At 41.6% G+C, this 13477-nt stretch overlaps 3 protein-coding genes across 4 annotated transcripts in view; 1 reads left to right on the plus strand and 2 right to left on the minus strand.

Annotated features, from left to right (window-relative positions):
• The first annotated feature begins 193 nt into the window (after positions 1–193).
• LOC123774823 (oxysterol-binding protein-related protein 1) overlaps positions 194–13477 on the plus strand; it is a 62598-nt gene continuing 49314 nt past the window's right edge. The window contains exons 1-6 of one of the 2 annotated variants that reach the window (XM_045769485.2): positions 200–324; positions 3487–3535; positions 3626–3809; positions 5037–5197; positions 8114–8206; positions 12287–12391. In XM_045769485.2, coding sequence (XP_045625441.1) covers positions 3683–3809; positions 5037–5197; positions 8114–8206; positions 12287–12391 — 486 coding nt within the window. In that variant the 5' untranslated portion in view covers positions 200–324; positions 3487–3535; positions 3626–3682. Of the gene's footprint in view, positions 325–3486; positions 3536–3625; positions 3810–5036; positions 5198–8113; positions 8207–12286; positions 12392–13477 lie in introns of both variants that reach the window. The other variant, XM_069310871.1, reaches the window with a different exon arrangement.
• LOC138355648 (tigger transposable element-derived protein 1-like) lies at positions 1658–2107 on the minus strand. Its single transcript, XM_069310969.1, has one exon. It carries the CDS (start codon positions 2105–2107, stop codon positions 1658–1660), a length of 450 nt encoding a protein of 149 aa, XP_069167070.1.
• On the minus strand, positions 2313–2708 carry LOC138355649 (tigger transposable element-derived protein 2-like). Its single transcript, XM_069310970.1, has one exon. The coding sequence runs from the start codon at positions 2706–2708 to the stop codon at positions 2313–2315; it is 396 nt and encodes a 131-aa protein (XP_069167071.1).

Genomic DNA, 13477 nt, shown 5'->3' on the forward strand with positions numbered 1-13477 from the left:
CGGCTAATTACAAGTTGTTCGAATGCTTAGTTGCCATTATGAATTGATAAAATTACATTTACAAATGTTTATATAAAAATATGATATTAATTAGCTTATAAATGACTATTAGACTTAATGTTTTAACTGATTACAATTCCAGTGATAGTAATTGCTCATGTTTGAAGTGATTGTATTATCAAAGCCAACGTGAGGATTTCGGACACGAGTCGTTGTTTACATCGATCAGCTGTTTGAGTCAGTGTCACTAGTCACTGGAGACGAGGAGCACCATGTACACCGCTGTCACACTGTAATACAGTACAAAAGCAGAATGAACGTTGTGTAAGTAATATATTCTTAAGTCTAAGTCAATTGAACGCCCGCCTAAAGTAGCTGGTTGTAACTTGTTTTTACAAGTTAAAATTAGCATTCTAAATCACAATTAGCATACTTTAATATATATATCTATGTTCTTAGGCAAGATTTTACATCCATGCTGTTTTGGAAAGCTGTCCCTATTAGGAAACATATGGTGCTTTTCGAAGATTAACTTTAGAAGCTTCTTTAATAATGACTTTCTACCTACCAAATACTATACTTTTTACTATTATTATAATAATAATAAATAGTAATATGCCTACAAAAAACATAAGACAGAAGTTTAATTGTAGATACAGGGGTTGCACATAAAATTAAGCCTATGCAATGCGTTATGGGCAAAACTTGGAATAATCTGAAATGCCTGAATTTTATCCGAATTGTTAAGTGTCTCGCGGCAAGAGCCAGAAGACTAGTATTACTAATAAAACAGAAGAATAAATGTACACTGTTGCTCTGTTAAATATGACTTCTGAGAGTAGCAGGGTTGTCGGTAAGCTATGATAAATGTGGCTATTGTGATTTTGCAGGAGGGCCCAGGACAATATCAATAAAATGTGGGTTTCAAACTGATATACCACGGTACTTGTCTTAAGATCTCCGTCACTTTGTGAGACATACGATGAGGAAACTGAAGGCAAAGGACTCTTACTTTTATTACAGTACCTACATTGACAAACTCGGGAAAGTTAGGAACAGCATCGAGAATAATAATGTACCAGTTGATAAGAATGAATAAAAAATTGATGCAACTAATGATTGAACTTTAAGTGAAATTGTAGAGGAATTAATCTATGAGAATAAAGACATAATAATGAACTGCTTGAAGGTCAATTATAGTTTTGAAATAACTTTATTCCAACTATAAACTTGGATAAAGTTAGATAGCATGCTAATAGCAGTTAGATATCTAACCAACAAGGAAAGGATCATTCCTCCATCCCTCTGTCCTAACTACAACATTTCACTTGGAGTTCTTGTCACAAACTGACCCATTGGGGTTTGATGCCTAGTTGATCCAAATAACTAGTTCTCCCCAAGCCTGGCCCAAGGCCAGGATTGACTTGTAAGCAGTTGGCCCGACAGGCTGTTGCTTGGAGTGGCCCGCAGGCACATGCAGAATTTAGAGTCCTCCGTGTCACTCCTTCCCTGGCCTTGTTGATCAAAAATAAGGCACCCAGGATATTGAAGTGGTTCTTCCAGAATTATTTGAGGGTCAGCTCTGTATTGTCAGTCACATCAACACACCTCTCCAACACAGCCTTCATGTAGAGTTTCTTAAAGTCTGCAATGACTTTCAATGACTGACAATGACTATAGGGTGGAGGAGTGGAGTGGTATTGGGAGGAAGGAACTTTGTGATAAACTGATTTTCGGGATACAATTCATCTCGCATCTGTGGAGGATGTGCAGGAGCATTATCGAGCACAAGCAAGGCCTTGAGTGGCAACTGTTTCTCTTCAAGATATTTCCTCACTGAAGGGCCAAAAACATCATTGATCCATTCAGTAAAGAATATCTGCATGACCCAGGATTTCTTATTGGACCTCCACATCACATTCAGTCGCGCCTTGTACACTTTGCATGCCTTGAACACTCGTGGATTTTCTGAGTGGTAGACTAGCAGTGGCTTGACCTTGCAATTGCCACTTGCATTGGCGCAGAGCAAGAGAGTAAGCCGATCCTTCATCGGTTTGTGGCCAGGCAACAATTGTTCCTCCTGTGTGATGTAGGTCCTCTTCCTCATTTTCTTCCAAAACAGGCCAGTCTCGTCACAATTAAAAACTTGTTGGGGCAAGAACTCCTCTCTAGCAACAAATTCTTGGAACTCTGGTACAAATTTCTCAGCAGCAGCTTTATCAGAGCTGGCAGCCTCCCCATGTCACACAACACTGTGGATACCGCTTCTCTTGCTAAATTTCTCGAACCATCCACGGCTTGCCCTAAATATCTCAATCCTCTTCAGACAACGCACATGGTGTCTTCCTGACAAGGTCCACATACAACTTCTTGGCCTTTGCACAGACAAGAGCTTCAGACACACTATCGCCATGTAATTGCCTTTCATTCATCCAGACTAGCAGTAGCTTTTCAACCTCTAATAGGATTTGTGGACGTTTCTTGTTAACCTTGGTAACTCCTTTAGCCACTTCAAGTGTCTTAAATTGTTCCTTCCTCTTCAGAATGGTACAAATCGTTGATGAGAACCTGCCATACTCCCTGACGAGATCAATCGCACGCACACCACGCTCGTGCTTTGCTATTATTTCCTTCTTCACTTCCACAGTAATTGTCGCTTCCTTCCCCTTGCCAACACTGTCTTTAGCAAGCAGCTTCTTTGGTGACATCGTGCGTTACAAATTGCAGTTGCAAAACCACAAAAAAAAAAAAAACGCACAAATAAATCCAGAGGGATGCTTGTCGTGTGAGATACAAGAACAACACTGGCGTTGGAGGCGTCCGAGAATTTGCGAGAACCCGCGAGACGCTAGGAAGCACCATGTGGTTTTGCTCGTTAATAGAGGTGAAGCTCGTCAATAGGGACAAATTTGCTGCAAGTGGCTCGCTCGTTACTGGAAATGCTCGTTAATAGAGCCGCTCGTTAATCGAGGTTCCACTGTACATCATTCTCCCAGGACTAAATTGTATCTTGTTTGAGAAGGTAGTCTTAACACTTCGAGGGAGAGGATGCGCTATGGTACAGCAAGGGACACAGTGCTCGGTTTCACCAGGGAGGAACTTTGCAGACATTTTACTAGGGGACAGTGCTTCTGCACCTTGACGCTTTGAAGAGAAATGTCAACAGGGAATGCAACCTCTGGACCAGGGAATGTCAAGATCATTCAAAGCTGTTATGCCTGTATAACCTTCACCTGGGCTATTGAAACTGAAAATGCAGGCACTAATCTCATGGTATTCTAGAAAGATCACTAAAGATCATGGGGAAAAGTTATGGAATGAAGTAAATGGATAACAAGGATAGTTTGGAAACACTTTGCCCTTAATTTGTGGAATATTTTGAAAGTTTTGAAGAACAGTTGAAAGGGAAAAAATTTACAACTGTACAGACTGCTGCAATTAGAAAAGAAACTTTTGATTTTTTTTAATTATTTTTTTTCCTTCCAGATGTTTTATGGCAATGTAATTCAGCAGAACCAACTTTGATCTGATATTGGTATGTACTCTACTGGTGTTAATCTGTTGCGTAATAGTTAAAATTACATTACTGTACTTTAAATTTGCTCATGCTTTTCATTTCTTTCAGAATTGTAAAGTTTGTTACCTTAAGATAGCAGATTATAAACTACAGTACATTCCAACCATGGGGGATCTTGAGCATTTTGAAGACATGCTGCTACGAAGTGCCCGTAATGGAGACATAAACATTGTGAAAGAAATTTTGAAAGCAAAACAAGATGGAAAAATTAACATGGACATAAGTTGTAAAGGTAGGTTAATAGCATATTTAAAAGCAATATTACAAACTGAAGTAAGACTAACTTTGAGTAAAGTTGTTTGTGTGGATGTGTTTTCAGCTGTTTTGTGTTTTAAGTGATCAACATGTTTTTCACTCTTGAATTACTACAGTAGTACAATTGATCAATTCAGGTGCCAGCTGTATGTGCAATGGTAAAAAAATATTTGATTGTTAAAGATAATGAAACGTCATTTACTGGCAGCCTCGGTAGCTGACCGGTGCATTGGCACTAAGACCACAGAGCCACAAGACTACCATACCTCTAGAGTTGCAATGGCCTACCAAACCCCAGGACTAGAATCTGGCATGCTCATAGAGGCAAGATTAGCATGGGGACCCGAAGGTCAACCTCATAATAATAAAACCACCCTGAAAATTCAGGGAAATTGTATCATGATAAAAGAAAAAGAAAGATGGAAACCAAGGAACTGGTAATTATGCCTAATACTATCAAACAGAGCACTAGTATCTTGGTGCACCAAAAGATGGCAGCTCAAGTCATTAAAGTAGTCTGCAAGGACCTGGTGCATTAAACAAAATCCCCTAAACCAATGAATTGGCATAATCTCATTTGAGTGTTCACACTGTGGTTATGTAATAAGTTTTATTTCTTTAAAGGTGTTCTTAGTTTTCATCATCTTTTGGCCTTTTTGGTAGTAGCCATCAGTGTGAGGTATCTGGTACCTTTGGTTCCATCCGCCCGTGTCGAGAGGCAAGGGGATGGAAGTGCTAGTCCATGCCTCCAGTAGGCTATGAAAAAGTGAGATGCCTGGTCAGTATTAGTCCTGGAGTACCAGTGCACATTCTGTGTGGAGGCACTAGAGAAAAGTGGGTGGGAAACCTCACTGAGTGTGACTTTGCTTTGTATTATAAGTTACCACTATAGCTACAGAATCTTGCCTAAGGTAGCTAAGCCTCTCTAATGTACACTGTACACTGTCATTTTTTTAATTTTTTACTAAAATTGACTTGAATCTCATAGATTGGTACATTTGTGTTAATACTATGTTCACATAAACTTAAGATTTACCCAAAATGCTGCATGTAACAAATGACTTTATACAAAATTACAAATAATGTATCTACAAGGTAATCGCTGTAATCAGATCCTCTGTAATTTATATAAATTACCTGAAATTTTATTATACATCCACAATGAATGTCAATAACAAAATTTAAAACCATTAATATTTAACAGGGAAAACTAAAAGTAACCAAGGATGGACTCCATTACACTTGGCAAGTTACTTTGGTCATGGTGGTGTTGTGGAAGTTCTCCTACAGCACGGCGCAGCAATAGACGAGCTTAATGATGCTGGGGACACACCCCTGCATAAAGCTGCACTAACAAACAGAGAGGTAAATGATTACTGAATATGGGTGACATTTTAATTACATTAGAGAATGAATATGTTGATACTGTTTAAACCTAAAACTGCCCCAAGTCTGCATGGATGGCTTTCCTTTCAACGCTTTATAGCTGTGATTTGTTTAAGTACTATACTTTATCTGGTATGGCTAGAGTATAGCATAAAACCATTTTATATTTCAAAGTGGAAATATTGATTTTTTTTTTTTTTTTTTGGGGGGGGGGGGAAGTTCAATTTACAGTGGTACAGTACCTAGGTGTACGACTGACCTAGAGTACGAATTTTTTGCTATACAACATCAAATTCATTGTAAAACTTGAGTTGGTGTACGACGTTTTACTGGAAGACGCAGTCTGTTAATACATGTATGGGTCAAATGAGCGCATAGTGCTGGGGGCGCACGGCGAGGCACACTGTTTGTTTACCAGTGTATCCCACGTAGTGACGACCATGACTGCGCTTAAATTCTTTGAAGAATTTCGTTGTTTTTCTGCTTTTTTATTTTTTTTAACACAAGTTCTTATTACTGTAATTGAATCGACAATATGCACACCATATTTTTGAGTACAGTGATGGTTCACTCATTTTATTATATAAATATATCACACTACACACTATTGAATAATATTACAGCAAAAAAACTACGAAATATCAATTGGAGACATTGAAATAATTGGGTAATTATCTCTTTATGGCCACTCCTGCCTAACAGCTGGGAGCAACAGACCTGGGAGCAACAAACGCTGAGTCAGCGTCCTTTTTTTTTTTTTTTTTTTTTTTTTTTTTTTTTTTGTGCCTGTAGGTGACAAATGCTAATTAGCCCTGAGCAACACAAGGGTTAAGTGAACTACCAAGAGGGTCCTCTAGAAAATCATCATTGAATATAATGAAACGCCTCCTGGTATGGCCTCTGTAGCTCCCCCGATTCCTTCCCTCCCCTCTTTCCCCTTTTCACTATCAGCTGCATCTGTTTGTGGTCTATCGGCTATAGCTATGGAACCGACTCATTCCAGGAGCCTGGAGCTATGGGAGTGCCACCTATTGGCAGCCACTCGCACTATGGGGTTCGAGCTAGTTTGAGGGGAATATTTAGGTTTGAATCATTTGCAGAGTCGTTTGTCTGTTTTGGGACTTCATTCTTTATGAAACTCGATATGTTTTCTTGGTGAGGGTGATGGTAACAATCCTCTGCACTCTTTGTCTCGGTGAGAGGGGCCAGGTTCTTGCTCTGGTCTCTGGTAGGCCATACAGGACTCCTATGGGTGGTGTAACTTGGTAGGGGAAAGCCATCTTGGCTAGATAGCTTCAGGGAGCCACCAAGGGTCTACTAGAAAGAGGCAATTCATTAAATTCAATGCTGTTTTGGTATTAAATAGTCTTAAATATGTATTTTAACTTGCTTTGATATTTATGCCATGCAGAGGTTCAGCTGCTTTGTCACCTTTTGAATGGTGTAGTAGTTTGAAGGATTTTAGTTCATGTACAGAATTGTAAAAAAAATTCTGTATCGCAGAAATTTTTCATTTTTTCCTTACTACTGTACAAGTATGGTTCTATCAAGTAATATTTAAATTTCTACAAAAATACTAGCGCTTTTAGAAGGTTAACCAGACTATAGTTTCCATGCTGTTATGTACACATGGAAATGAGTTTGGCATTACAAATTAATGTTGCCAGACAGAGGCCCACGGCTGGATCATTCCTCCGTTCTGCTGTGCCAACTATAACATTTCACTTGGCGTTCTCGTCACAAACTGACCCATTGGGGTTTGATACCTAGTTGATCCAACCTCCTAAAAGAAAAGCTTCCTGATGATCCTAAGCGGGGAAAACCTATTTACAATGTCCACATTACGAGTTTCTCGACAGATCTGGTACAGGCAGCCCTTAATTTACACAAGATTACGTTCCTGTAAAAAAAATGGGAATGGCATGTACACAATTTAAACTAAGATACAGAATATGGGGAAAATAGAATAGCAGTCCATTTATCTCAAGTTTAATTTTGTACACTTAATAAACGACAGTAATATTTTGTGCTCGCTCTAATTCTAAAATAACAAGGAAGGAAGTCCAGAATGCTGAGGATGTGCAATGATGGAAGAATATAAACTACTGTAAGCCTGTGGATTAGGGTAAATTATCATCCCTAATCCATATAAATCTGCAATCGACTAGAAAGTAAAATTTGCTAATGCACTTTGATATCTTCCGATCTGCATACCCTGATATCGTGCAAACAAATTTCAGTGTGTTGAACATATTTGTTCATGCTTTGTTTATTTTTTTCATTTGTTTTGCATCTCCACCCTCGTGCGCCTCCCACAAACAGTTTGGGCTATCTCCTCCTTTATCAGCTGAACCTGGGAGGTTATTATAGTACAGAGGGCCACATGCTTTCCACATCTCTCGGGACTGAGACCGAGCAGATAACCTGTAGTCTGTAAAAGTGGTTCGTCCTCCTGAAATCTAGAAAGGGAAAAAAATTAGTTTGATAAAAATTTGACAGATTTTGTTTCGTCTTTCCAATAAGAGAAGTACTAATCCACTTTTAACTTGATTCTTATTGTTGATGGAGCATAGTTATTTAGATGGAAGAGGTAGTGGTGGTGGATGTTGGTGTTGGGTTGACTGAAGTGGAGATTAATGGTGAGGAATTAATCTTTGTTGTTGAAGCACTTGGGTCAACACATGAGAATTTTCATTATCGAGGAAATTAAGGAACATTATTATATGATAACATGTTATCAAGGAAACGCAGCTTTCCTGTACGTATATGTAATGAAACCCAATATTTAGTTTAATTTTCCTAGTAGATACTTGTGCATATGTACATGTATTATTGTTTTAAGACTTGTGTAATGCTTATTTCTGAAAATAATACCTATGCTTGTTTTCATTTTAGGATGTAGTACTTCTACTGTTGGAGCATGGAGCCAGTGTGTCCATCATTAATGGCGAAGGCTTGCGTCCCTCGGATCTCCCACGGGATCCACAGGTTCGGTACCAAATTTATCTAACATAAGCTTGTGTGTATATTGATGAAGAATAAACTCAAAGAAATCTGACAAAATTACAGTGGAACCTCGGTGTACAAATTTAATCGGTTCCAAGAAATGCATTGTAACCTGAATATTCGTACACCAAATCAAATTTTCCCCATAAGAAATACCTGTAATGTAAATTGAATGAATCTATTCCACACCCAAAAATATTAACTTAAAAATACATTTTATACAGAATACTTTTTTTTACACAAAACGGTCTGGAATAAATATGAACCATAAATGAATATACAGCAACATTTTGCCTTTACTGAAAACTCGTGTTGGGGTATAGAAGACGGTAAGGAGAGGTGTGTTTGGAAGTAGTCCCCTTCCATTATCACATCACACCATCTCTTGCTCACCTTTAACACTTTTGTATCTGCATCACTCGTTCCATATTTTCCCTTCACCTATTTCACTACTTCTGTTTTGTAGCAACCAGTCACAGCTAGTCAGGCATTCATAGTCAATGATCCAAGCATTCACAGCTGTGGTAGCAACCAGTTAGGCATTTATCAGTCATGCATTTACAGTTAGGCAGGCCTTCAGTCGCAACCAGTCGGTTGGTAAACAATAAGAGTTTATTGTTGGGTACTTGAGCAATCTGCCTCCTGGGCCACCAGCTGGTAAAAAGGAAGCCCACCATATTAATATCCTCCAAACATGACTAGGAGGGACACAGCTGGGGGAATCCAGTGTGGGAGATGGTTCCAGGGAGGGTTCTGTGTGAAAATGTAGGGAGGACCGGATATGGTGATGGGGGGGGGGGGGGCTTTGGGAGGAACCGGGTGTGACCAGCTCCTGCATTAGTCATAGTTGTATATGGTATCTCTGCTTCCTGTCTGCCCACTGCTACTCACACCCACTGTCTTCTGACTGCCCTGCTACTCACCCACTCTGTGCCCACTGAAAAACTCTGGTCTGCCTGCCTACCTGCTATGCCTTGTGCCTGTTCCTACCATCCACCTCCTTACTCTACAATCTGCCATGCCATCAACCCGATCACTTTGCCACCCACGCGTTCTGCTGCCTGCACTCTCAAATGCCTTTCTATCCCCCCACTATGCCCACCCTGTCGACCAACTTGCTCTACTGTCTATCCACACACCCTGACACCTGCCCAATCACCACTGCCCAGCCATCCACCTACTTTGCCACCTGCAATACTACTTGTCAGTCTGCCCACTGTACCACCTATCCTCCCACTGCTCTTCCTGCCACTCATTCATCCACCATGAGTTCTTCCCTTGCATGATTCTACAGTGCTGCTGCTGTTACTGAAAGATTTTCTTTACTATCTTTGGCTTTAATATAAAATTGTTTAATTTTATGGGGGGGAGTCCCGATAGCTTCCCAGAGCTATCCATGGCTGATATGGATACCCTAACTATTTTGCATCAGTCTGTGGGTGGAGTTCTAGGCCTACCAGGGACTACGAGCCAGAACCTGGCCCCTCAGAGGCATGAGGAGCAATGGCCCATAGAATGCACATGTGATTTGGAGCATTCTATATCTGTCATCGACCGGGACAGGCACCCAGAAAGGTAAGCGCCACAAAACAAACCCCTATTCTGGGAGGTGGAAGGGGGAGCCCCAGACCCTCGTGCCGGCGATCCTTACCCCAGTTCCTCGTTCGATGGAATCGTGCATAGTCGTGTGGCTCCAGTCTTCTCTCGGTGCTGTTAATTGTTTTCAGTGTTGCTCTTACGGTGGTCATGCGAGCTGGGAGTAATATTCTCAGGTACTCGGGCTGCATGTGCTTAGGGTCACTTTCCCTGAGTGCTCTGTAAGTACTGCCCCTAGAGGCTTGGGGTTCCCTTCCACATGTCACCTTGGGTCTACCTCTGTTGGCCTTTCGCTGCTTGGCGTTTGGCCACCCTGAGTGTGTGGGGGGGGTTTCCTCCCTTGTTTGCCTTTGGGTAAGCAGTAGTTATTGCAATGGTTGGGCACGGGATACTGCGTAGCTAGTTTTCATCTTTAACAGCGGCCGGCTCTGTTCTCTTTGGGTACGTTGTCCTCTTGCGAGGTTTTCTTTTCTTTTTCTTTTTGCCTGGTGGGGGAGGCTCTGGGGGTCGGGTGGCGGAGTTTCACGCTCTATTCCGACACAGAGGTTTTTGCTCTTTGGGTCGCGGTCATAGCTATGTTCATCTGCAGCTGTCTCCCTCTTTTCTGGCGAAGAATGAGACTGCTGCTTTCCAGAGGGGTCCTTAGGTTGTAGATGCTTGGTTGGTCAGGCCCGGGGGTTCATCATGTGTTGTGTCCAGTTCTGGCCCTATGCCATTATCTACACGCCACGGCTTCCGTGTCCGGGGACACGCTTTGGCTTGATTCAGTTTCCCTTCTTCCCTGTTTGTGGGTTTGGGTCTCTCGGGTCGTCCGCAGGGTAATTAAGTAGCCAGCCTGCAGTCTATTCCCATGCCCATGGCATTTGTAAGTTTGCTGCTCTTGCTGTCATCTTTGGCAATATGTCATGGGCTTACATTCCGGCACGGGATTTTTGGCGGTCGAACAGGGTCTTGGCTGCACGCTACCTCATGAACGTTCCTGGGCCCAGTCGGGCCCATGTTGCTTTGGGTCGGCGGTTGCAGCCCGTTGTCTTGACTTGGAGTTGAGAAGTGGAGCATCGACCGCCTCCCAGGTAAGTCCCCTTCCTTCCTTCCTTGTTTTGTCTTTGGTGAAGTATCTCCGTGGAGCCATAGGGGCTCCGCCCAAAAAAAACAGCATTGGATGTAATGAAACTCCATTTTCTGGGAAAGTCCCAGAGGCTCCCAGGCAACCCTCCCTCCCTCCGGTCGGCATTTTTTCTGCATTTTTTTATATCCAGTCTCGGAACTGTGGCGAGGATTGCTGGCACAAGGGTCTGGGGCTCCCCCTTCCCCCTCCTGGGTAGGGGAGAGCTGCGCAGACATGTAGCGCGGCTCGTGTTTGCTCATTTTTCTTTTGGAAAGTTCTATTCACTCGTTTGACGATTTTCGTTGTTAACAAGAATGGGTTTGTTTTGTGGCGCTTACCTTTCTGGGTGTCTGCCCCGGTCAATAGCAGATACAGAATGCTCCAAATCACGTGTGCATTTCTATGGGCCATTGCTCCTCGTGCCTCTGTGAAGGGAGCCAGGTTCTGGCTCGTGGTACCCGGTAGGCCTAGAACTCTACCCACATCGACTGATCCAAAATAGTTAGGGTATCCTCATCAGCCATGCATAGCTCTGGGGAGCCTCTGGGACTCGCCCAGAAAGTGGCGTTTCATTACATTCAATGCTGGTTTTTTGCTAACATAATATCTGCCCACCCACCAGCCATCTATCCATCCACACGCTATTCGTACATCCATCCACCTGTCATCTAGCCACCCACCCATCCATCCATCCATTCATCTATCCTGCCTGCCCATCTACCAGCTGGTCTCCCCCCCCCCCCCCCCACCCCCCCAACTCCCACATTTTTCTTCACTCCCGCCTCTCTCTCCATCTCCCGCCCACCTACCCCCACCTCTCCTCCCCTCCCACTTGCCAGCTATCCATTCATTCAACCTTTCTTACCCCTCCCCCATCCATCTTGCCCTCCCAAATATGATTAAAAATTAGTGACATTTTAAATCCTCTGGATTTAGTGGAGCCCCAGACTTTAATTACTTGGTTATAGCCCCATATAGGTCATTAATTAAATGGTGGATACTGAACAAGTGCTTCATACTCTAGAGTGAATGTCATACACCAGGGAAAATTTTATGACAAATTTGTCGTTTTACCTAGGAATTTGTACTCGGGCAATTGTACACAGAGGTTCCATTGTACAGTACTTTATATTTTTAAATTTGAAATAACTGGACAGTTGTTGGCAGAGTATTATTAGTATAGGCTCTTTGTATAGTTTGCATGCAATTAACTACAGAGGCAACATACTTTAGTTAATTTGTACTGATATCTAATGAGTTGTGCTTTCACATTCAGCATTCATGACTAATGCCTTGCAATTTGACAAATAAAATAACTCTGAATACTAGTACTAAATCATAAGTAACACAAATGACAGGTAACAAAGCTAATAGTTGCTGCGGAGAAGACTGAACAACGAAGAAAAGAGGAGAGACTTCTACATCATGCACGAGAAGGAAAAGCTGAGGAAGTGACGAATTTGGTAAGAATGCTCGTTTTTAAATATCTATACACACTGATACTCTTGTGTACTCTAGGTACACAGGAGTATCATTGTTGGATATACTGGTGTAAATCAAATAATTTTGAAGCCTCCTCTTTTTAATAGGAATTTTGGTTAGTGCATATAGTAATGGTGTTATTGCTTGTACCTCTTATGTATTACAGATAAGGCACCATTGTTAGTTTGGGTGCAGTAGCTATTAACTTGCTTTCTTGAATGTGATACCAAAGTTGCCAGAATAATTATCCTGCAGTGCATGTTGGTTTTCTCCTTCTCCTGTAAACACTTATTACTTGTATTTTATCTTGTTTGCAATGATGTTTATTCAGGGAAAAGTACATGCATACAAAATGAGTTTAAAGAAGAATGTTGGAAGTCTAGATTGAGCAAGTTATATACAGTGGTACCTTCATTCAAGATTTGAATCCATTCAAAGAGATTGTAGCCGACGACACTACCTGGCACGACATAATGCCTCCAATGTAGCACACCTTAAGCACAATGTTGATGACATTATCAGCATCCTGGTCAGTAAATCCTGAATATGAATAATTTTGCTTAAGTTTATTTTCTTAAGGAGCATGAGGTAATTTAATGATGCATAGATGCCCCCAACAATGGCAATGTGCTGTGGTTCTGAATCATGTTGTGATTGTAAACAATATTGGGTTCATTGATACTTGAACATTGTACATAATCTTTATTACAGTCAGAATCATCTATGATACTATTATCACAAAAGTTGCAGTTATCTATTTTTAATGGCTGTTGTGGACACAAGCTGGAAAGTGTTGCTGTTAGCTCGTGCTGAATGCACCAGCGTTGGTTGCTTACTCAGTACCAAGGCCTTTTGCACCCAGGAATGGTGCTGTCACAAAATTACCTTCCTATTCATAGGAAAACTGCCGCTTCACTCTTACCTTCGTTGTTGGAAGACTACTCATGACTTGCCTACACTCCCTCCGGACCTACATGCCCCATAAAATATCAAGTATGGAGTTTCACCAATTCCAGACAACCCTTCCTGGGTACTCTCCACCCCTCCCGAGAGCCCACAGGTCACCG

The sequence above is a fragment of the Procambarus clarkii genome, chromosome 68 (assembly GCF_040958095.1).
Source record: "Procambarus clarkii isolate CNS0578487 chromosome 68, FALCON_Pclarkii_2.0, whole genome shotgun sequence".
Lineage (NCBI taxonomy): Eukaryota > Metazoa > Arthropoda > Malacostraca > Decapoda > Cambaridae > Procambarus > Procambarus clarkii.